At 46.5% G+C, this 23,070-nt stretch overlaps 1 protein-coding gene across 4 annotated transcripts in view; it reads left to right on the forward strand.

Annotated features, from left to right (window-relative positions):
* Positions 1 to 23,070, forward strand: part of UBE2F (ubiquitin conjugating enzyme E2 F (putative)) — a 1,125,427-nt gene that overhangs the window by 189,390 nt on the left and 912,967 nt on the right. For all 4 annotated transcript variants that reach the window (XM_085645042.1, XM_085645043.1, XM_085645041.1 and 1 more), the window contains one exon: positions 6,118 to 6,147. In XM_085645042.1, the coding sequence (XP_085501168.1) occupies positions 6,118 to 6,147 (30 nt within the window). The remainder of the gene's footprint in view (positions 1 to 6,117; positions 6,148 to 23,070) is intronic.

Genomic DNA, 23,070 nt, shown 5'->3' on the forward strand with positions numbered 1-23,070 from the left:
CCCAGGGAGTCCACCCAGTTCGTCAATTGTTTGGCATGCGTGGCCCTTAGAGCAGAAGGTGTGCATGCAGTGTCAAGGTGAGGGTTCAGAATCACATTGAAGTTACCCCTGACTATTGTCGCGCCTAAAGGTAGGGGCGAAATGAGGTCAGTGGTGTGTTCCAGGGTCTTTCTGAGCATCGATGGAGGTGAGTATACAAAGATAAGGTTGAGAGGGTTTCCTCCTTACAGTCCACTCAGAGCTACAATGCTTCCCCGGGGGTCGCTAGTGGCCTGCGTGAGGACAAAGGGAAGATTGCGCAGCATGAGGATCCATGTAAATCCTGAGTGCCAGACTCTATCGTAACCGTATCTCGCTAGGAAGGGGCAGCGATTTCCCATGAGATGGTGTTCTTAGAGTAGGGACATGTCGGATGCCTGGCACTAAGCGTAGTGTAAGACTGGCGTCCGTTTGACCCTATCGAGGAGTCCGTTGACATTCCAGGATAGTACACGAAGGGAAGATCCGCTACTGTTCGTGTCCATCATGGTGGGGTTGAAGGTCCCCGTGACCCTGGTTGGCTGCGGGATTGCTGGAGTCTGGTTTGAGTGTAGGATAGCAAATGTGCCTGTGGGTCGCAAACAGTACATGGGACCGGCGTAGTGTACCAAAGTAATGCTGGTGTAATAACGCGAGACAACAGCGGCACAACAGTCTCAACCCCTCTCTTCCTCCTTCTCCCCACCCTATACTTCAGGAACAGAAGCATCTGTCGACCCAATCATGTAAAGTAAAACTAAAACGTTCGGGTTGGATTGCGTGGAGGACCCCTCCTAACATAAGGATACCCAGTGACTCATCAGAAAGACCTTTCGATCATAGTACGCGCCTCGCTAAGGTGCGTTTGGAGAAGTGGTGAAAATACAGTACTGGTTAGTTGCATCACTTCAGGAGCGCCGTGCTGCAGGGGGGCTCAGGATCAATAGAGGCATTGTGGGAACCTCAAGTGAGGTGTTTTTCGGCTCAATGTGGTTCGCGGAAATGGATCACCGCGAGGAGTGAGAGGTGGCCAAGGGTATCCAGCCTGCAGGATGTGGTTCAGAGCCAGTGGGCTGGCCTGGACTAGGTCAGCAAGCCCCACAACTCGGTGGAGCACTCCGCCGACATCGTCTTTCTGTGCCACTAACGGTTCTGTCAGTTCCGCTGCATGACCTTGTGTGGTACGTGCTCAAAACTCATAGGCAACATTGTCCTCCCTCTCTCATGTGTTAACTTTCTCAGGGTCCTTAAATCGTTGGGCTGCGGGAGAGGTCAGAGTCCGTGGCCAAGTTCAGGGTGCCCAGGGAGAGACGCTCTCAGGATGAGTTCCCAACAGATTCAGCCCTCTGCTGGTGTTGGGAGCCCGGAGGAGTGGGAGTGCTCCCGGACCCGCATGCAGCCAGGCTCAATGATCTGGAGGCCTCTATGTGACCTCTACATAGGAGCGCCGTTGGTCTTGCACCTCTTTGGTGTAGTCTGGAAACACCATGATGGTGTGGTTTTGGAATTTTAGGGTGCCCAGGGTTCGTGTTGCACTCTAAATCGCATCCCGATCTTTAAAGTTGAGGATCCGAGCTATTATGGGATGGTGTGGGGCTCCGGGCAGTGGCTTAGGTGCCAGGGACCGATGAACTTTCTCCACCGCGACCCACGTTAAGTGTGTCCTTGGGCATTCAGGAGGAAAGCCAGTTTTCAATGAAGGCGGTCATTTGCCCTTTCTTGATTCCCTCCGCAAATCCCACGAGGTGGAGATAATTGCAGCGAGAACGCTTTTCTGCATCCTCAGCACGTCTGTGTAATTCTTTGGTGTGGGATTGTAAGTGTGTCACTTGCTCCTCCAACTGGTGGATATCATCCTCCACCGTGGAGAGGCGAGATTCGGCCTCCGAGATGCGGGCCGTGGCGTTGCGCAAGTCCTGCAGGATGAGGGATATATCAACGCAAACCTCCCCGATCTTTCCTTCCACCGAGGCCTGAGACGCGCTAATCGCCTGCAAGATGGCAGCCAAGTCTTTACCCTGGAGAGAGGGTCCACTCCCATCCTGCCCCGGTGGATCATAATCAGCCGATCAGCCGTGGTGTATTGATCCATTTTCGTTTGCATGTGGTTGGCAGAGGATTTAGGGCCCCGTACTTTTCCCATGGCTTGTGCTAGGGAGAGTTCCAGCAGGGACCAGAGGCAGAGTGCGTCCTGCGCCGGTCTTCACAGGCAAGATTGCAGTCTCCTCAATTTGCTATTTTGCAGCACGGTGGGGTGCGTCTGGCCTCGGCCGGAAAATCTGTAGATGTCTGGGGTCCGGGCCCCAGTGTGCGCCGTCCCCAGAGGTCGCAGGTGCAGAACCCCCAGGAGCGGGTGGTTGTTCCTGGAGTGAAGCAGGGGAAGATGGAGCTCCGCTGAGTCTAGGCACCAACCTGTGGGCCAGGATCACACCCACTGCGCTGTGTCTGCCAGCAGTAAAATCAGGATGGTGTTGAGGGCGGTGGGGGGAGAGGCCCTTGGGTGCCATCACAGATCGTTGCTCCCGCCCGGGGGGTTGTGCAATCCGCCGCCGTCCCAGAACCAGGTGGTGGGCCCCAGTCGCCGCCAGGGCAACAGGGGCAGACCACCAGTTGAGCCTCGCGGGCACTACAACAAGCACCCAATGGCCCCCCAGGAGGCATGCAAGGATCACCCCAGCGAGGCAGGGCCCAAGTCGGGAGAGCAGCACATCAGCATAGGCCAAGCAGCCCTGGTCTCCGCACACAAATCCACGCAGCCAGGGTGGAGGTCCGATGCTCCGCTGGGGACCGCCACACAGCCCAGATTGGGAGGGGGCCACAACATCAAAGGCCCAGCCGGCAGGCCCGGGAGCCTCCCCAACACATCCGCAGCAGGGTACCAGTGATTGGCCGGAACGGAATTCCTCTCCCCGGTGCCGTGCAGCCAGCCTGACTCACCGCTGCAAGAAGTCCGACGGCACTCTGCTGGTGAGGAGCACAGGACACCACTTCACTTTCTGCCTGCCCCAGGACGTTACCGGGACCAGCAAACTTTACGGGCCACAGAACCACTGCAGCGGCGCACCGTTGCTCGAGACAGCGGCCGGCACCCCGACCTCCTCCACGGCCAGGCACAGCCCCGAAGGCACCAACTCATCCTCGGTACTCGGGGGGCCCATTCGGGGCGAGATCCCACCCTGAATTTGCTTTCTCCCGCTCACCGGGGGCGCGGATCCACGTGGATCGCAGAGGGACCAACTGCAGTGAGGGAGCGTTCGATGGCTGGATCCAATCTCCAGGCCCGAATCACAGCCCAGCTGGCGCAGCCATGCGGTCCGTAGGTGGCTCAGGGATCAGGGGCAGCGTTGCCGCTGCAGTGATCTCAGCTTCAGGACCTCACACCAGCCCACAGTGCTGGATATCACACAACCCCAGCTGGATTGGCGCTGTCTTTGTTCAGCTGCAAAGCTCGGCAGAGGACCGGCCGCTGCAAAGCAGCTTCCGGATGCCGGATCCAGCCCCCAGGCTCAGCTCACGGCTCAGCAGGTACTGCCATCTTGTTAGTGGGCGGCTTGGGGATCTGGGGTAATGTCACCGCTGCAGTGGTCTCTGCCGCAGTTCCTCGGCACCGGCAGAGAGTTAGGATGTTGTTCAGGCACCGGCTATAGGCAAGGGGCAAAGATGATTACTGATGGTGCTAAATGCTGGAGCGGATGATGAGGGGGTCCGGAGCACTCAGTGCGACCGCCATCTTGACGCTCCAAACCACATCCCCCGCCCCCCCCCCCCCCCCACCCCCTCCAGTACATTTTTTAAGTTACTAGACTGCAGGTCTAGTAGCAATTTTTTGATTTTTCGAGCCCTTTGTAACCCAAGTTCGCGTCCATGTGAATCTGCAGCAAAGTCATCAGGAAACATCTTGCATGGGAACTACCCCAACTCACAGCAGTTGTTTTACATTGTATTCCTAATTTCCAGAACAATGACCTGAATTGTCACCGTTGAGAAGCCTGATAGGATACAGGGTGTACTATGAAGTTCTTAAAGACAATATTTTGCATTCTCTACCATATTTTGTATTGAAACCCATTGGCTGACTGTCTCATATTCCCTTTCATTTTCCTTTTTAAAAAGGTTTTTGAAACATTTTCTATGGTCGCTTTTATTAAACCCATTTCTCTGTAGTTTGCTTCTTTTTCAAATGAAAACTCCATGTATTCTTGCAATTTTTAACCTTTCTTTGGGCTGCATACCTATATGTAAGGTTCTGTAGTTCAAAGTTTGTTATACAAATATGTATAATTTTAAAAGTGCTCCTGGATACCTGCACGTGGGTGGGACTATTCAATGCTTACGAGTTTGAGGATTCCCCTGGAAGACAACTAGGATTATAGGTGAATAACTTTACCTTTCTTTGGTTTTGTGGAAATACATTCGGTAGATTTCTTTTTTTTTTTTTAAATTGGAGCGAGCTTTAAAGAATTAACACCTTGAAGGGTCTCTGCAGTTTAAATCCAAGTTATGAATTGTATCAATCACACAATCACAGGTTAATTTCTGTTTTTATTTATTTTATCAGACATTGTTCAAATGCTAGCAGGAGTGGAGTTATTTCTATTCTCCCCACCATTGTTCTCCCTTCCATTAACAGGAACTGTCCTCCAATGGACAGGTAGTCACATCAAAAGTATTGGTGGTTTCACTCCCCAGACGTCTACAATTGAAAACCCACATTAACAAAGTTACCACAACCTGCCTAATCCACTCCATTTCCTCATGACGAACAAAATCTAACATCCTTATTTTTGCCGTCTACAAGGCTATATAATTGCTCTCCGGACAGGTTAGGAAATGCTGTCGCTCCTCAATCTTCTTTCCCCGGTTAAGCAATTTTGCCTTTTGCTCCATTCGGTACTTACCTTCATTTTTCACTTTAACAGCTTCCACGCACATCAAATTGTGCAGCATTGTCTTAAAAGTATTTTAAGTCCACCAACAGCTGTGACTCGCATCTAAACCCTGTCTTCAATTTTGTCTCAGTCTTGGTGCAATGGCTCCTTCTATCTTGATTTTGCGCATTTAAAGCAGCCCAATTACTTCCCATAGTTTTATCAGCGAATTCCCAAAAACGTGAAGGCCGGGTCTTCTTGCCATATGCTATTGGCATCTTCTTTGTGCCTAAATGGCTCCTATTTCCTATCTATTGTAGAGCAGTCTGTCCCACCGTGTGTCTTGGATAATCCTCAGTTTCCATTACACCTACAAATTCTTCCAAAGACATTCTGGTACTACCTCATGTGCTTCCTAATTCTCTACAGTCTTCTGAAAATGAAAATACCCACTCCAAGCCACTTAATCCTCGTTCTGCATGTGTATGCATTTTTTTTGTACCTTTTACCATTGCACTCCAGTGATCTATATGTATTTCCACATTTTTTGTGTGCTTCTATTTCCCCACTTTGACTTTAAAATGTTCCGAATAAAGCACTTGGGTAACCTGCTGGTTGGGTTTGTGTCCTCTAATCGTGTATGTGTCTTCTTGTTTCGATAGCAGGTAGTAAACTGCAAAGCAGTTACTTTCTGCAGTTTCATATACATAATCTGGTTTAAGGTAATCACTTCAGTCTCTAGTGCAGTCTGTAATGTATGAGGATTATGATCTGTTCTTTCAGCTCACCTGCAATGTGAGGTATTATAGAATATCTTTGACATTAAAACTCTGGTTCTTTTTCTATCATTTGCAACATTAGCACATTGCGGTGTAGCAGTTTACATGTTTTTAAATTTAATTGCTTCTGAGTGCAGTCTCTTAATACATTATAGAGTGGCAAATTATCAATTCATCCAAGGAGCTATTGCTTATCTTTGTGTGTTCTTCAGTAAATCAGACCACTTCTACTAAGACCTTTTGTTTGCATGTTATAAGATGTTAACATCAAATTGTCTCTTGCTCATAATAATGGTTATTTATCCCCAGAAAAACTAGGAAGAATTGATGAGGTTAGAACTAGATATCTATTTATGTCCTGTATTTCTACAATTAATGCAACAGGTGCATCAGGAACAACTGAACATTTTTCCTGCTTGAAACAAATAATTTTTTTTTCTCTTTTCCAACAGAAGTAGCAGAACTCGAGGCAAACTTACCTGGTAAGTACGAGTGAGGCATTTGCCCTTACATTGACCGCACTGAATTTAACATGGTGTCTTGTTCTATAGGGCTTTTGTGCACTGCATGATAGTATGTTCAAACTCAAGAGTGTGAGACAGCCAGTCAGATGCCAGGATGAATCCTGCATAAAGCACCACAGCCTCACTGGAGACTTTCATGGAAGTTGAGCTGCTGAAATGGTCTGTGTTGTAAAATTGGCATCCCAATATCATCAGAACCTGGTTGAAAGACTATCCATGTTTTTATGTAGTTATCCTTATTTATTTTATTTGAGGTTTTTGTTTGGAGCAAAAAAAGCCCAAGAGCATTGCAGTGCTTTACATAGAGGCTGTACAGAGTATAAAACCTAGTAATGAGGAAAACTAATGTATAAGGTTAGACTACAGCATAAATCTGCAATATTGGATCAGAACTATGTACACATAGCTTTAGTAGAGCTTACACTATGTATGCAAACATTTTGCTAGAGGTTTCGAACAGCAGGTTCCTCAGCTTTTGAATATTCCTAAGGCGTCAAACTGGGTCTGGAAATTTCCACGCTGTACCCCTACGTGTCAGTAGGTGTCATCTTCTGGCTTTGCCGCCACCATTCAACTCTGGAAGTGATGTGCGGAACCGCTTATAAGCACACCAGAGAACACGGACATCAGCTCCTTTCCGTGCCACCAGATGCATGTCTGAAGCTAACCTTTATCTCTAATGAAGCAAAAAGAAAACCGTTTACCTGAAATTCCAGTGTACAGGAGGCAATCCTACCCACCCCACCCAAAAAACAAAAAAACACAGGGTTCAAACCTTGTGGGGACTGTCGCAAGCTAATGTCTGACAGATCCCTACCATATGTCTTTGGTTACACCACAACTGCAAAGTCTGTAGTGAGTGCACCTTGATAAATCTGAAGGACAAAACTGTGAGGCAAGGCTATATTTTTCCAAACACCGAAAGATTCCACGCTGTGACCAGCGGAATGGAAGGTCCTGTTCCCGCTCCTGAAGTTGTTTCTGCAGTAGATCTTTGCCATGGTCGAAGCCTTCAAACTCCTGAGGAGGTGCAAGGGCGTAAGTGTGCCTCAGTCTCACTCCTGAACTCTGTCACCTTTGGAGCAAACTCTTACTCTCATCCCAAGTTTCTGGGGCCTTCGCGGACACAGCAGCAAATGCTAGAGTTTCAATGTGCAATGCTGTTGCTCTTTGACATGCTGCCAAGTCCTGTGGCACGCTTCTGGGGCTCCAGTAAGCCATGTTCTGAACCACTACTAAGCCATGTTCTGGACCACTAATACATTGTCGAATAGGGAGATGCCACTACCATACCTTGTGTGATGAGACTTTCGTAACTCGGCACCTGACCCTAGAAAATTAAATGGTACAAGCATCTATAAGCAGAACACCCCAAAAGCCTTTCTCATAGCCTCACCAGACAGAGAATCAAAGTGTCTCAGTACGTTTAAGAAACTCATGTTCTCCAGTATTGGTATCTTTCATAGATTCACATGCCTGAATCATTCCCCGGAGTGAGAGTCCCATGGTACATAAAAATAGCAATACATATGCATATAGAAACCATATCATGGGTAACTTAGAACCAGGAAGTAAAGTAACCAGAAATCAAAAGGAAAAAATCCTCCACTTTCATAACTCGTCCAAGTCATTATATATGGTCCAAACTACAGCCAATGAGGCAACGGCACCACCCAGAATGTTCTCAAGGCTCAGGCTTTCAGATTTTCTACCGCACGTCGTGTGAAGGGAGTCTCCCTGAGCTCTGCTCAGTTCCTCTCAGTTTTCTTTGGAAACTTTTCCTGTTAGGATGTCTTCTTCAAAGAAATCTCTTTCGACCTTGTGAATCTTGTGGGAAGCTCTGGCTGTTTTCAGAAGATCCCTATAAGAAGTGCATTTACTGCTTGTATCCTGACCACCAGGTGAGAGACTGCAAGATCTGCAGAACTTTCCCACAAAAGACTCTGAAGGACAGAGAGGGGCGTCTACTTCTGTGGCTACAGAAGATTAAAGATCAGGACAATCCCTTATCTGAAGTTGGGAGTGTTGCCTCTGTCCAGACTACGTCCTCTAGAAAGAGGAGTGCTGACACAGATTTATTTTCTCAAGGGGATCAGGTGTCTAAAAAATAGCATACCTCCAAGAGTGCTGAGTTGCCTTCTACTTCAAAAAAGGCTCTTTCACCTTCTAAGAGTAAAACTATGCCTTCTACGCCCCGAGAAAGATTGCGAAGTCTCAATCTTCAAAACAGGTTTCTGACAATGATTTACCTCAGAAACGGGGTCCCTCGTCAACGAGGTTGACGACTACGCCTTTGTCGACGAAGCGTTCCGTCGCCGCTACGACGATGTCGACTGCAACCCTCTTGTCGCCGAAGCCACAGATGATCATGTCGTCGGCGTCTTTGCCGTCGACACTGGTATCTGTCGCCGTCAGACCAGTTCTGTCGACGAAAGAGATTAAATCTACCGTCGATGCTCCGAAGATTAAGAGGGTCGTCAACGACTGCCTCGTCGACGACTGCCTTGTCGACGATGACTCCATTGACGCCCGCCTCGTCGACGTTACCTCTATCTTCATGTATGGCTCTTCAGGTTTGATCTTCGTCTACGCCTGCAGTATCTTCTACACCGTCTACGACTCCATTTATACAGTTGCCTCCGTTGACAGCGACGTCTTCTTTACTACAAAGACGTGGATCTTCATTGAAGGTGCTTTCTCCAATTACAATCTCTCCTGCTAAGGTTCCTCTTAGGTTACCTGAACAACTACTGGAATCTGAAGAGGATGATGAAGCGTGAGATGAGGGAGATAGGTTTCGTACCGCCTGGAGCCCTTCTGAACTCCTCATTAAGTACCAAGATGACGAATTTTGTCCGGACACGGTTCCTTCAGCTCCAGATCCAGTACCTACGGCCCAAATGCCTTTGGCTCTTTTAAACAATCTGCAGTACATGTTGGACAATTGCTATCGCCTTTTCCCTCCAGCTGAATCGGCTTCCTCTATACCGCCCACACCTGTGCCTCAATCTTCATCAGCTCTGATGTCGCCCAGGCCACATTCTCCTGTACCTTCGCATCACTCTCAGGATGCTCACACCTCTGATGACGATAGAGAGGAAGGAGAATTGGATGACAGAACACTCATCACGGAATGGGATGATTACCAAATTCAAACTCCGTCGCCTTCAACTCCTGCTCCTGTCGATTCTCCTCCTGTTGACATTGGAGGTTTTCACCTTCTTATGGAGAGGGCTACACAGCGTTTTCTACTTCTAATGGAAACAAAAAAGGATGATTGTTTCCTTTTATGATTTTAAAGACCAAGAAAGCAAGTCCGGTCTATTCTGATTATTGATTTCATTGTATCCTGACCACCAGGTGAGAGACTGCAAGATCTGCAGAACTTTCCCACAAAAGACTCGGAGGGGCGTCTACTTCTGTGGCTACAGAAGATTAAAGATCAGGACAATCCCTTATCTGAAGTTGGGAGTGTTGCCTCAGTCCAGACTATGTCCTCTAGAAAGAGGAGTGCTGACACAGATTTATTTTCTCCTGGGGCTAAGGTGTCGAATAAACAGCATACCTCCAAGAGTGCTGAGTTGCCTTCTACTTCAAAAAAGGCTCTTCCACCTTCTAAGAGTAAAACTATGCCTTTTACGCCCCCGAGAAAGATTGCGAAGTCTCATCTTCAAAGCAGGTTTCTGACAATGATTTACCTCAGAAACGGGGTCCCTCGTCAACGAGCTCGACGACTACGCCTTCGTCGACGAAGCCTTCCGTCGCCGCTATGGGACGCCTCTTAACTGAGTTAGCTGTCGCGCTCTATAAACCCGTTAACATAACATAACATTTGGCAAGAAGAATTAAAAGTTATGAAAGCTCCGGCTTCTGTTCCTGCGGTCCTGCCCCGCCTTGATTAAAAAAATACAAGGCGCCGGACAGTTCGCCTGCATGCTTGATAGGCCTACCAAAGGCAGATTCAGTTATCGCCCAAGCAGCTCAACGACGAGCGCAGAATGCCTCCTCTCCGCTGTCCGCTCCTCCGGATCAGGATGGTAGATGTCTGGACGCTATTGGAAAGAAGGTGTCCACTATGGCAGCGACGACAGTTCGTGCAGCTAACTCATTGGCTTTCTTAGGACGATATGATAGACAAATGTGATCGGACATTTCTCCCTACATCGACTTGTTGCCTGAGCCCTCCAAGTCAGAGGTGCCTAAGATCCTCCAGGAAGGGTAACGAATCTCGGTTGAGATTATTCATTCTTCGGTGGATGTTGCATCTACAGGTTTTCGACAACTGGCAGGTGCCGCAGTCCTGCGGAGGCAATGCTGGTTAAAATCAACATCATATCGCCAGGAGGTTCAGGCTAAAATAATTGATATCCCTTTTGATGGCGAGTCTCTTTTTGGGCAGCATGTTGACAAGGCCCTACAGGCCATTAAAAAGGATTCAGAGACCGCAAGATCGCTCGGAACGCTTCAGTTTCGTAAACCGCCCTTTCGTGGTGCAAGAGGCCGCAGATCCTTTTCTAATCGAGGAGGATATAATCAGCAAAGACAATATCAGTCCTATGAAAGTAACCAACGTTACTCTTCCCAGCGCTAACAATCATTCAGACAGCAACCATCTACCTCCTGCTCGCAAAATAGAAGGAAGTCTTCCTACAGGGGACGTGATACGTCCAAGAAGCAGTGACAACTGCCACCTTCTCTACCGCTTGCCCCGTTAAAAGTTGGAGGAAGAATCTCCCATTACTACTCAAACTGGTCACAGACAAATGGGTCTTGGACATTGTAGCCAGAGGCCACATTCTAGAATTTATAAAACTTCCTCCGAATTCTCCTCCCAAAGGACCACCTGCAGCTCACCTTTCAGAGCTTTTTGCCCAAATAAATTTGATGCTGCGAAAAGGAGCGATCCGGTTCCTCTTTGCAATCCCTCGATTGCAAAGAGGAACCAGCTTTTATTCCAGATTTTTTCTGATAAAGAAGAAATCCGGAGAATTGCGTCCCATTCTAAATCTTCGCTCCCTCAACAAATATCTAAAAGAATTATCCTTCCGGATGCTAACTCTGCCAGAAATCCTTCAACTTCTCACTGCGGGGGATCATATGACCACTCTCTACCTCCAAGACGCTTATTTTCATGTACCAATTCTACCCAGACACCAAAAGTTGTTGAGGTTTAGAGTGGCTGGCAGGGACTTTCAGTTCAAATTCCTCCCTTTCGGACTATGTTCCACACCCCAGGTCTTTACCAAGGTCTTAGCACAGGTGGCTGCACACCTTCGGCTGGAGGGAATTCAATTTTTTCCTTATTTGGACGACTGCCTTATCAAGGCGAACTCTTTCAACATCGCAAACGTCCATGCTCAGAGATGTCTATCTCTTTTTCAATCCCTGGGCCTCTCCATCAATTTTGACAAGTCTCACCTCGTCCCATCGCAAAACAGAACGTTCTTGGGAACCACCATAGACACTTTGCGAACACAAGCCTTTGTCTCAAACGAAAGGCAACTGAAACTTTGCAAACTTGCCCAGCTACTGCGATCAAAACAGTGCGTTTCAGTACGGCAGTTCAAGTTGCTTCTGGGGATGCTTTCATCTTGCATTCCTCTGGTCCCCAATTGCCGTCTCAGAAGGAGACCTCTGTAAGAGGAACTCAACAAACAGTGGTTTCAAGTTTCGGGATCCTTCGATCTCATCTATATCACGCCTCAAATAAGGGACGCTCTACGATGGTGGACTTACAAGAAAAATGTAGCAGCAGGCTGCTCATTCCTAATAGAAGCTTCAAGCTTCGTCATCACCACGGACGCCTCCCTAGAAGGATGGGGAGCTCACCTGCAAGGACTGACGGTAAGCGGAAGATGGGATGCTCAGCAACGAACTTGGCATATCAACCTCTTGGAATTGCTGGCGATCTTCCTAGCCCTAAATATTTTCGCACCATCATTCTCGGAGCATCAGTGTTGTTCCGGACGGACAACAACACAAGTATGCACTACTTTAACAAACGAGTAGGGACAATATCCGCACTATTGTCTCAGCAAGCCCAGGAGATTTGGGATTAGGCGATCAAACATCGGATAAGTCTGACAGCAATCCATGTCCCGGGAGTTTCCAACGTTCTTGCGTATTCCCTCAGCCGATCGACAACTTCCAATCACGAGTGGGAGCTCCATCAACCAACCTTGAATCGTACTTTTCAGGAGTGGGGTCGGCCCGATCTGGATTTGTTTGCGACGAGCCTGAACCACAAATACCCATTATTCGCAAGTTGGCTTCCCCACAAGGGATCGTGTGGGAATGCTTTTTTGATTAACTGGTCGCGGATTTATGCCTACGCTTTTCCACCGATACCGTTGGTTCCCAGGGTTCTCCAGAAAATGAAGGAGCCTTGTCGCCTAATACTCCTAGCTCCCAGGTGGCCTCGCCATTTTTGGTTCACCGAACTCCTCCTTCTCTCCGAATGCGATCCCATTCAGTTGCGACCAATACCGAACCTTCTATCCATTCAGAACGGTCAGATCTGCCACCGGTTTCTGCATCCCTGCACTTAGGGGCCTGGCGCCTGAGCACTTTGAATTTGCTGTCTTAGATATTCTTTCGGACTGTAGAGAAGTCTTGGCCAATGCTAGAGCGCCCTCCACAATCAAGACATACGGGCTTAAATGGAAACGATTTTGCATTAGGTGCCATGACGCCAACGTTCATCCAATTCATGTAAAACCGTAACAAATTTTGCCTTTCTTTTTGCATTTGGCAAGATCAGGCCTTTCACGTTCTAGCCTTAAGGTATTTTTAGCGGCTATCTCCAGATTCCGACAGAATGGTTCCAACTCTCTTTACTCTTCTAGGATCATTCAGCAGTTCTTCAAGGGATTGTTTCGCATGTTTCCTCCAATTTGCCGTCCACCTCCATCCTGGCATCTGAATGTTGTGCTCTCACAACTCATGCGCCATCCTTTTGAACCTATCCATAAGGCTGATTTTAAAATTTCTCTCATGGAAAGTCTCTCTACTATTAGCACTCACATCTGCTAGGCAGGTCAGTGAAATTATAGCCTTCACAATAAAACCGCCTTACCTTCAATTCACCAGAGATTCGGTAGTGCTACGCACTAACCCCACTTTTATGCCTAAAGTACCTTCGGACGTCCATCTCAACGAAACGATCATTTTAAAAACTTTCTTTCCTAATCCTCAATCACCTGCGGAAAGGGCTTTACATACTCTTGATGTCAAGAGGTGTCTCAAATTCTATTTACAGAGGACATCTTCAATGCGGAAATCTGATCAGCTATTTATAGCTTATGGAAAGATGCGTACAGGATACCCAATATCCAAACAGTCCATTGCTCGTTGGATTTCTGCTGCAATTTGTTTCTGTCATCCGCATGCAGGCAGACCTTTACAGACAACTCTGAGAGCACATCCTACTAGAGCAATCTCTTCCTCTACCGCTCTCTTTGCTGGTGTGCCTATTCATCAAATCTGCAGAGCTGCTACGTGGTCCAGCAGGCACACCTTTACCAAGCACTACTTTTTGGAAGCTGCCAGCGATGCCGACCCGTCTGTGGGACAGGTGGTTCTCCATAATCTTTTTAAATAAGGTGAGCCTCTGTTCTTCCCTCCTCCTCTTGCCATTTTCTAACATACAGATATTCTATGATTGTTGGTGTGTGTGTGTGTATGTATGTATGTATGTATGTTATATATATATATATATATATATATATATATATATGTGTGTGTGTTATATAGGTATAGAAATATCTATATTTGTAATTACATATTGCCTGTGATATGCATATGCTTATGCTTGTGATGATAATATCACTAGTATTGTTATGTAGTTACTGCTCTCTACTCTGATTCAGGCATGTGAATCTATGAAAGATATCCCAATACTGGAGAAGAACAAAAGTTACTTACCTGTAATCTGTGGTTCTCCAGTATTGGTATCTTTCATAGATTCACATGCAACCCACCCACCTCCTCTCAGAGGCTCTTCTCTGATCTGTTCACTCTGGATCACACTTGTGTTAGAAAATCTGAGAGCCTGAGCCTCTGAGGAGAACATTCTGGGGGGTGCTGTCGCCTGATTGGCTGTAGTTTAGACCATATATAATGACTTGGACGAGTCATGAAAGTGGAGGATTTTTTCCTTTTGATTTCTGGCTACTTTACTTCCTAGTTCTAGGTTACCCATGATATGGTTTCTATATGCATATGTATTGCTATTTTTATGTACCGTGGGACTCCTACTCCGGGGAATGATTCAGGCATGTGAATCTATGAAAGATACCAATACTGGAGACCCACAGATTACAGGTAAGTAACTTTTGTTCATCTCCTCCACCAATCTGGCATTAAGGTTCGTCAACACCTATTAGTCCGATACACTCCGGCTCTTTGTTAATCTATTGCTCAGGTCCTACCTCCTATGCTGGAGGACTTTGGCCTCACTCCTACTCAAGCCATTCAGGATGGCCGAGATGCAGGAAAGATCACAATTTCTCTGTGGGCCAGATATCATGGATTTCCTTGGTTGGACAATAGCCACCAGTGTGACACTTTGCAAACATGCCTGGATGAGATATACTGACTTTTCTCAAGATTTCAATCTTCCCTAGTGGACCTGCCCCTCGATAACTCTCACCTATTCAATGAAAAAGCAGACTCTGCCTTGGCACTTTATAAACATCAGGGCCACAGCGAGCTCTCTGGGACTGTCTGCCCCGACGTGTCAGTACCACCAGCAGTTTCACATCCTCTGTTCATATGGTAGGAGCTTTCAATACTCCCAACAAATGCTGGTTCAGCCAGGCGAGGAGACCATGCAGCCCTTTCAGGATTGTTGCACCCACAGACAATGTAAACAGCAGGGACAAAGAGCAGCCCAATCACTAGCCCTTTCAGCGGCTGCAGCTGCATAACTTCTTAGTGGGTCCTTCCAGACATGCCAAAGCCTTGTTGGAGGCTAGCTGGCATTTTCTGTTAGGGTGGCAATAAACCACTTTGTACAAGTGGGTCTTGCAAATTGTCCAGTGGGGCAATCTCCTTCCGTTTATTTCCACTCCCTTTTCCCCCTCCCACCACCATTGCGACGGCTGTCTGAGGACAATCTGTCTGTTTTACAGCAGAAAGTTCAGGCCCATCCTGCCAAAGGAGCCATAGCTAAGATGCTGGCATCAGGAGTGGAAACTGCCTACTACTCCTGCCACTATCTGGAGCCGATGGATGGAGGCACCCCTATATTTTATTTTATTTTATGCTTGTTTGTTTGTTGTTTAAGACCTTTTGATGCCTTTCTGAGAGAGGACAAATTCAAGATGCTCGTTCTTGCCTGCCCTCAACCCTGGAGACCTGATGGCAGCTTTGGAAGTATAGGATGCTTATTTCCTCCTCCCTGTCCTGCAGGCCCATAGCTGTTACCTGAGGGTGGGACAGCGCATCTTTGTTTGCTGTGGTCCCCCTTAGTCTGGCTGTGTCTGGATTTCTGGAAATACTGCAAAAGACCTGCAGTGGTGGCATTGGGTCAGTGATAGATCCCACTCCCTTCTTTCCCCAGAGCTCAGTCGTGACCAGTGCATTGCTTCTCGGTTGGGAAGGCCATGTGGGAGAGATGGAGATCAAAGGCATTGTGTCTCCGGCAGAGGCCTTCATCCACATCAATCTCCTTGAGTTGCAGGCCATTCATGACTTTGGAAGCCTTCATTCCATCTATCAAAGAGAGACTGGTGCTCATAGACTACACCGTCACCATGTGGTGCTGCATTTATCTGGGTGGTGTCAACACAGGGCAAACTAACTCAGCCTTTGACGCCTAGCGAATCACGAATGGCAGCTACAGTCTGTGGTGGTGGTGGTGCAAGGTCCCTTCTGTGTGTAGGGAGCATCTTCGCTGCCGAGAACACACAATTTCTGGATAGTAGCACATTGAAGATCCCAAGACTGTGCTCTCACTCCTTCTGTCTTGAGTGGGGCTTGAGCTCCTGTACACCTTTCTGCTGCCACTAGTTCTGAATATCAGGAATGAATGGACCCAAGTCATTGCAGTGACACTGGATTGGGCAAGTAGAGTGTGATATCCAGAACCTTTGAGCATGGACATTTGTCCTCCCATCAGGCTGCTGCTTTGGGAGCTTGAGCAGTGGCAGTTGACCTTCCTCCCAAAGTAGTTTATCATTCTGGCAGCCAGGCTTCAGTCTACAACATCTGTATATGCCTGCCTTGGGATACGTTTGTAGCTTGGTGCGGTACTCCTCAGAGTGAACCGCTTCAGGTCAAATTATCTGAAGGGTTGCCATTAGCCCATAAGTGATTTACTTTGGTCATAGTCGAAGGTTATTTGTTGGCTCTTTTGCAGTTTACAACCCAGTGCTCTTTATTTAAAGTACTGGGGGTGTGTGTGTTTGTATTTAAAAGGTTGCAGCATATGTTTCTGCACACACTTTTTATCATTCCTTTAGTGAGGCCAAACTTGGTCCTCGCGTTCTTAATGCATACTGCCTTTTGAATGCGGTCTGTTGCAGCTTCTCATTCTGAAGATCGTTTTTATTTATTGCTTCAGTGGGTGAGTGAGCTACGAGCCCTCTGACAACCTGCCATACACTACATTCTCAGCCTCTTTCCTCCCAAAAGTGAGTCCTTCTTGTCATGTTCGACAAAGCATCACCCTCACAGTTTTCTTCGCTCCACCTCTCCCCTCTGAGAAGATCCCAAAAAAGCTCTCCGCTTCTATATTTAACTTACCAAGGAATATTGTGTGGAGGATCAACTCTTTGCTGGATTCACTGGAGTGAAGGAGGACAGGGCAGTGATGGCAAGGATCAGTTTTCACTTGATTGTTCTCTGCATCAAAATCTGCTACACACTGAATAAAAACCAGCCTCCAGAAGACCGTGGACTCAGTCCACCAGCGCCAAGGCTGCTACCGCTCTGTTGGCACATGAAGTGTCTGTTCTGAACATTTGCCAGGCTGCTACATGGGTATTGCTTCATACATTCAGTGAGCAATACTGTCTGGACAGCCAGGTATGACAAGAAGGGCACTTTGCCTGCTCTGTCCTGCATGACTTTTTGGTTGCATCTGGTGGGGGTGGGAGGTGTGTTAAAATCCTAGAAAGCAACTGAAGTATGTGTGATTGGGTGGCACTTGTATGCAGTTCTGCTTGTCACTTCAAGAGCAGTATGATATACTATAGCTCAAATTTCTGGATTTTGTTTGACGCCTGAGGGAATATTCAAAATGCGAGTAATCGGCTGCTAGATAGAGTATCAACTGGAAAGAGTTCATTGTAACCATCAGTGGAAAACAGCTACTACATGTACATTTATAGTACCTCCATCAAAAAAAAGAGGACAAAGAAAGGAATTTAAGGTTAAGATGAAATTGTTTTAGTTCCTTTATAACTACATGGAGAGGTCGAGATGGAGATGCCGGGTGGAATAGGTTTGCAGACACAAAGTGCTTCAAGGAATTCCAGGTTCAGTGGTGTCTGAACCGTGAAGTTGGCGGGAATCTCCTCAGTTTGAGGCCAGGTTAAAGAGGGACCCCTGCAGCTTGAGTAAAATTCAATTTTCTACAGCTAAACATGATGGCCAAATGTTTGCTGATCAAAGGGAAACCATTAGAAAGGGCATTTAAGTTCCCTTATTTTGGGGTAACCTTCGATCACTCATACAATTTTCATATTTTTTTGGTGTAAAGGCCATGATAAATGTTTTCGAACAATTAGTTTCCAGGTTCAGTTGCCCTTTTAAAATTAACAAAGGAGTTAAAGTATCTTAAGCCCATTTGAGGATCTTACTAAAAGGACCATATCATCCGCATAGAGAACGACTGGTACAGGCTTGTTTTTTAACTACAGGAATATCACTCTTTTTCTTAATAAGAACATTATGTCAGCCGTTAATAGGTAACAGAATTAAGATGATGGGGTGCTAAAACACACCCCTAGCACACACTACACCATAACACAAATGAATATGTGCATTCCCTTTTTTCCCCCCTTATCTGAGGAATGTCGGACGATTGAAATGCAGTGCTCTGAGGATGTCTACTAGGTCACCCTTGGGTCTCTTTCAAGACAAAAGCTGTATACTGTTGAAGGCACAAGATCGGTCCACGAAGGCAATGTAAAATTACTTACATTTTGAGATGTTATACTTGCCTATTGCTAATTAAATTAAGACCCTGCTCAAGTCTTCCCTGTCTTGAGCCCATACTGGACTTTGGAAAGGATGTTATGTTCAGAGGTCCAGAGCAGTATCCTAGGGTTATTCTCCCTACTATTTTTCGAGATAGTCAAGCAGGGATATTGGGAAATAGCATTTGGGGTCCTGGAAATTTCCCTTTTTAAAAACTGATAGTAGTACAGCTAGTACAGCTAAAAGTCAGTACTTGAGCAAGTCTGTTTTACAAGCTGACTTTATGCAGTTAGTCAGCAAAGGTACCCAAAAATCAACAATCTTTACATGGGTCCATAGGGACACCATCTGGAACCAGGGGCTTTATCCGATAGGCTCTTATTAATTGCAGCCCTGACTTCATCCAGAGAAAATGTAAAATTAAGAGGAAAAGGTGCCCCTGGCATAGGAGGGGTCGTTATCACTATCTGGGGACTAGAAGTCCCTAAACTTTGGGTTACATATTATATAGGTCCAATATTTGAGGCAGTGGCTTCTCTATTTCTTTGTAAAAAAGCATTTGAATTAATGGTCTTCCAGAACCCCTTGCTGTCTCTTTTAATTCCACATGCATCAACCAACTTATCCAGTATTGGGGTATCTTTCATAGATTCACGTGTCTGAATCATTCCCTGTTGTAGAGATGGGAGTCCCACGGTATAATAAACCAGCAGTAATCCAGAACTGCCATAGGCTATAATGGCCCTGAGCCATGCTATCATAACCTATCTATGTCCTTTTTCAAAAAAGGACCAAAAGCTGAAAGCAGCCAATCTGCCATTAGCACCCTCTAGAACCTTCCCAGCAAAGGCAGTTTCCCTCAGATTTTCACCGCACGTCGTGTGTGAAGGGAGTCTCCCTGAGCTCTGCTCAGTTTTTGATCTACCTTTCAGGTGTTTTCATCAAAACTCTGCTCATTTTGTCTGACAAAATAGGACTCTATAGGCCCTGCAAGACCTGTGGCAAGAAGAGGGTTCACATTGATGATCCTCACAAGGACTGCATCTATTGCCTACATCCATCCCATGTGGTAAAGCAGTGTAAAATCTGTCACACTTTCTCTCGCAAGCCCTTGACAGACCGAGAAGGAATATTGCTTCTGTGGTTACAATCCACCAAGCACCACATGTTGTCTGATGAGGACAATGATGGATTGACCAGATCTCACAAAAGATCCAGGTCTGAGGGAAAAGGCTCTGGGGAGGGCAGGAGATATCTTAAACCCTCTCTAGAAAGCAAGGGTTCAAGGAAGGGGAAACCTTCTAAAGTCTTCTCTGAACCTTCAACCTCTGTCTCTTCTACCCCTCTGAGGAAAGAGAAGAAACACAGAGCGTCTTCAGCTGATTCTAATGAGGGCAGGATTGAAAAATCACCGTCGACTACATCCTCTTGGTCTTCAACAGTGAGTTTCACCATCAGGTCGTCGGCCCCGTCTACATCAGTCACAGCGACGACCATTGCTATTTCTGGACCTATACCGTCAACAAAGATGACGCTGACGTTGTCGACGAATTCTCCGCCTTTAGAAACTGAGAATTTCAGTAAAACCATCTAAGGCACAGTCGACGTCTTCATCGACGCCAAGTCTGTCACTGACTACAACACCGTCTACGAAGGTTTCGTCGATGACAGGTCCATCGACTTCAACGCTGTCGACGGCGACCCCATCGACGACTACCTCGTCGACAATGATCCCGCTGACAATGATCCAGTCTACTACGAACCCGTCAACAGGTTGTTCAGCGGCGGTTACTGGAAACCCATCGACGCCACCATCGATGATGGTTTAAGTATCAAAAAAAGTACTTTCATCCGGATATGTCAACCTATTGAAAAATTTCTCCATTACCTCCTTCGCATTTATTGGACCTTCAGGAATCTGAAGATGTGGATGATGGGATTTACAGAGCAGCGGAGAGTCCATCAGAGCTGCACTTAAAATGCCAGGACTTTGATGATGATGAGTATGAAGACCAGCAATACTACCAGCCATACCTGGCACCACCACGTCACTATCACTATGAATACCAAGAACCTCGTCATAGACAAATGGCTCATCTGCCAACAAATTTGATACAAGATCTGCAAACTATGCTTGCAGATTACAAGCAAAGATTTCCACCGCAAGAGGTTCCCAAAGAATTACCTGTACAAATTCCTGAAAAACCCATTTCACCAGTGACACCTAGAGTTCCACAGGAGACTGTTCCTGTTGACCATTCCTCTTCAGATGAAGAATGTGAAGAGGGCCAAATCCATCTGTTGACCCCTGGGACAATTATATTATCCCTACTCCATCACCTCCGTCACATCATCCAGCGGACTCTCCGCCAGAAGATATAGGTGGTTTCCACAACTTGATGGAGAGAGCTTTTAATAGATTTTATCTTCCCATGGAGGTTAAGCTTACAGAATGCTTCCTGTATGACTTTAAAGAGGAAACCAGAAAGTCAATGCGCACAATACCTATCATCGAATACGTTTGGCAAGAGGGGGTCAAAATAATGTTGACCCCAGCATTAATACCGCCAGTACTAGCTCGCATTGAGAAAAAATACAGAGCCCCGGAAAACTCTCCTTCTTGTTTGACTGGACATCGGAAACTGGATTCTGTAACCTCACAGGCAGCACAAAAGCGGTCTAAAAACCCTTCCACTCCGATTTCCACTCCTCCTGATAAGGAAGGACGTAAATTTGATTTTATTGGAAAGTGTTTCACCACCATGGCTGTAACCAATATCAAAGCAGCCAACGCTTTGGCCATCATCGGTCGTTACGACAGACAAATATGGTCTGATATGGCTTCCCTACTAGATCTTATCCCGGAGGACAGGCAACAGGAGGCCAGAAAGATCCTCGCTGAAGAAGAGCGAGCAGCCTCTGAAACTATTGATTGTGCTATGGACATAGCCAATACGAGTTGTCATCATCTAGCAGCGGCGGCTGTATTACGTCGACCGGGATGGTTGGAGGCAACCACATTTAGACCAGAGGTCCAAGCGAAAGTTTTGGATATGGCATATGATGGGGAAGCCTTATTCGGAAAACATATAGATGATGCGCTTCTCTCTATCAAAAAAGATACGGACACTGCCAAGTCCTTAGGTTCATTTCAATACAGGAAGATTCCTTTCAGAGGAGCTAAGGGTCGTGGTTTTTCCACTTACAAAGGGAACTACCAAAGAACGCAGCGATATCAACCTTACCAGACACAGTATAGGCAATCCTACCATTCTGCTGTCTGCCGTCAACCTACTATGGCTGGTTTCGCTCGCCAAGGGGGCTGAAAGAGAACATCGACCCAAAGCAAAGACAATGGAAGAAGACAGTGATTTTATCAGGGTACAATCCTCCCCTTCAATTTCCCTTCCTGTGGGTGCGAAGAGATAGTTTTCTCCAACATTGGGAGAGCATAACTTCAGACCGTTGGGTTCTAGATCTGGTCGCCTTAGGTCACACATTGGAATTCATACAAAAACCTCCAACTAAACCACCCAGGGGAGACCACCCCCCTCCCCTCCTGGCTTCACTTATTGCAGAAAGAAATAAAGATTATGCTCGCGAAAGGAGCCATAGAGAAAGTTACAACTTTGCAAAGGGGTCAAGGTTTTTATTTCCGTTTCTTTTTGATCCTGAAAGTCAGGGGAATGGAGACCGATTTTAGATCTCAGAAAGTTAAACAAATTCCTTAGAAAGCAAACTTTCAGGATGGTAACTTTAACTGAGATTCTACGACGTCTAAACAAGAGATTTCATGACTTCCCTCAATTTAGAAGACTTTTTCCCACATCCCCATTCATCGAAAACATCACATTTCTCCGATTTGCAGTGGCTGGTACCCTTTATCAATTCAATGTTCGCCCATTTGGTCTCAAGTTTGCTCCCAGGATATTCACAAAATGCCTGGCACCTGTGGAGGCGACTTTACGTTCTCAAGGTCATCAAGTATTCCCATACTTGAACGACTGGCCGTTAAAAGGCTCCTACAGCAAAACAAGCATCCAAAAAAACCAATGTTGTTTACAACTGTTCAAAAAATTAGGACTGACAGTCAACATCAGAAAATCCTCCTTCACCCCCAGTCAAACAGTACCTTTCCTGGGAACCAGGCTGGACACATTTCAATGCAAAGCGTTCTTGTCAGTGGAACGTCAAATCTGGCTAAGTCTGTTGGCAAAGAGCATTTCAAGAAAAAGGTCCATTTCAGTGAGGAAATACAAGTCGCTGCTAGAAATGTGCTCGTCAGCGACCGATCTGGTTTGTTTAGCCAAACTCAAGATGAGACCTCTCCAGGAAGAATTGCAAAAACAATGGCTTCACACATCAGGATCTTTCGAAGACATCATTCGCATTACCCCAGCTATGAAGACCGCAATGAGATGGTGGTTTCATACCCCGAACCTTTCAAAAGGATTGACTTTCTTACAGGAAATACCAGATTTCATCCTGACAACGGTTGCTTCCATGGATGGCTGGTGTGGCCACCTGCAGGACCTTCAAATTCAGGGCAAATGGTCCAATGCCTAAAAGCAAAGCCACATCAACAGCCTGGAGTTAAAGGTCATATTCCTCTCCCTACAGGCTTTCCTTCCAAGGATTGCAGGATCTTCAGTACTAGTCCGTACGGACAACAAGACCAGTATTTTTTACATAAACTGGGAGGAACAAAATCTCTCACGCTGTCCACAGAAGCACAGG

Source organism: Triturus cristatus, chromosome 3_1 (assembly GCF_964204655.1).
Source record: "Triturus cristatus chromosome 3_1, aTriCri1.1, whole genome shotgun sequence".
Taxonomy (NCBI): domain Eukaryota; kingdom Metazoa; phylum Chordata; class Amphibia; order Caudata; family Salamandridae; genus Triturus; species Triturus cristatus.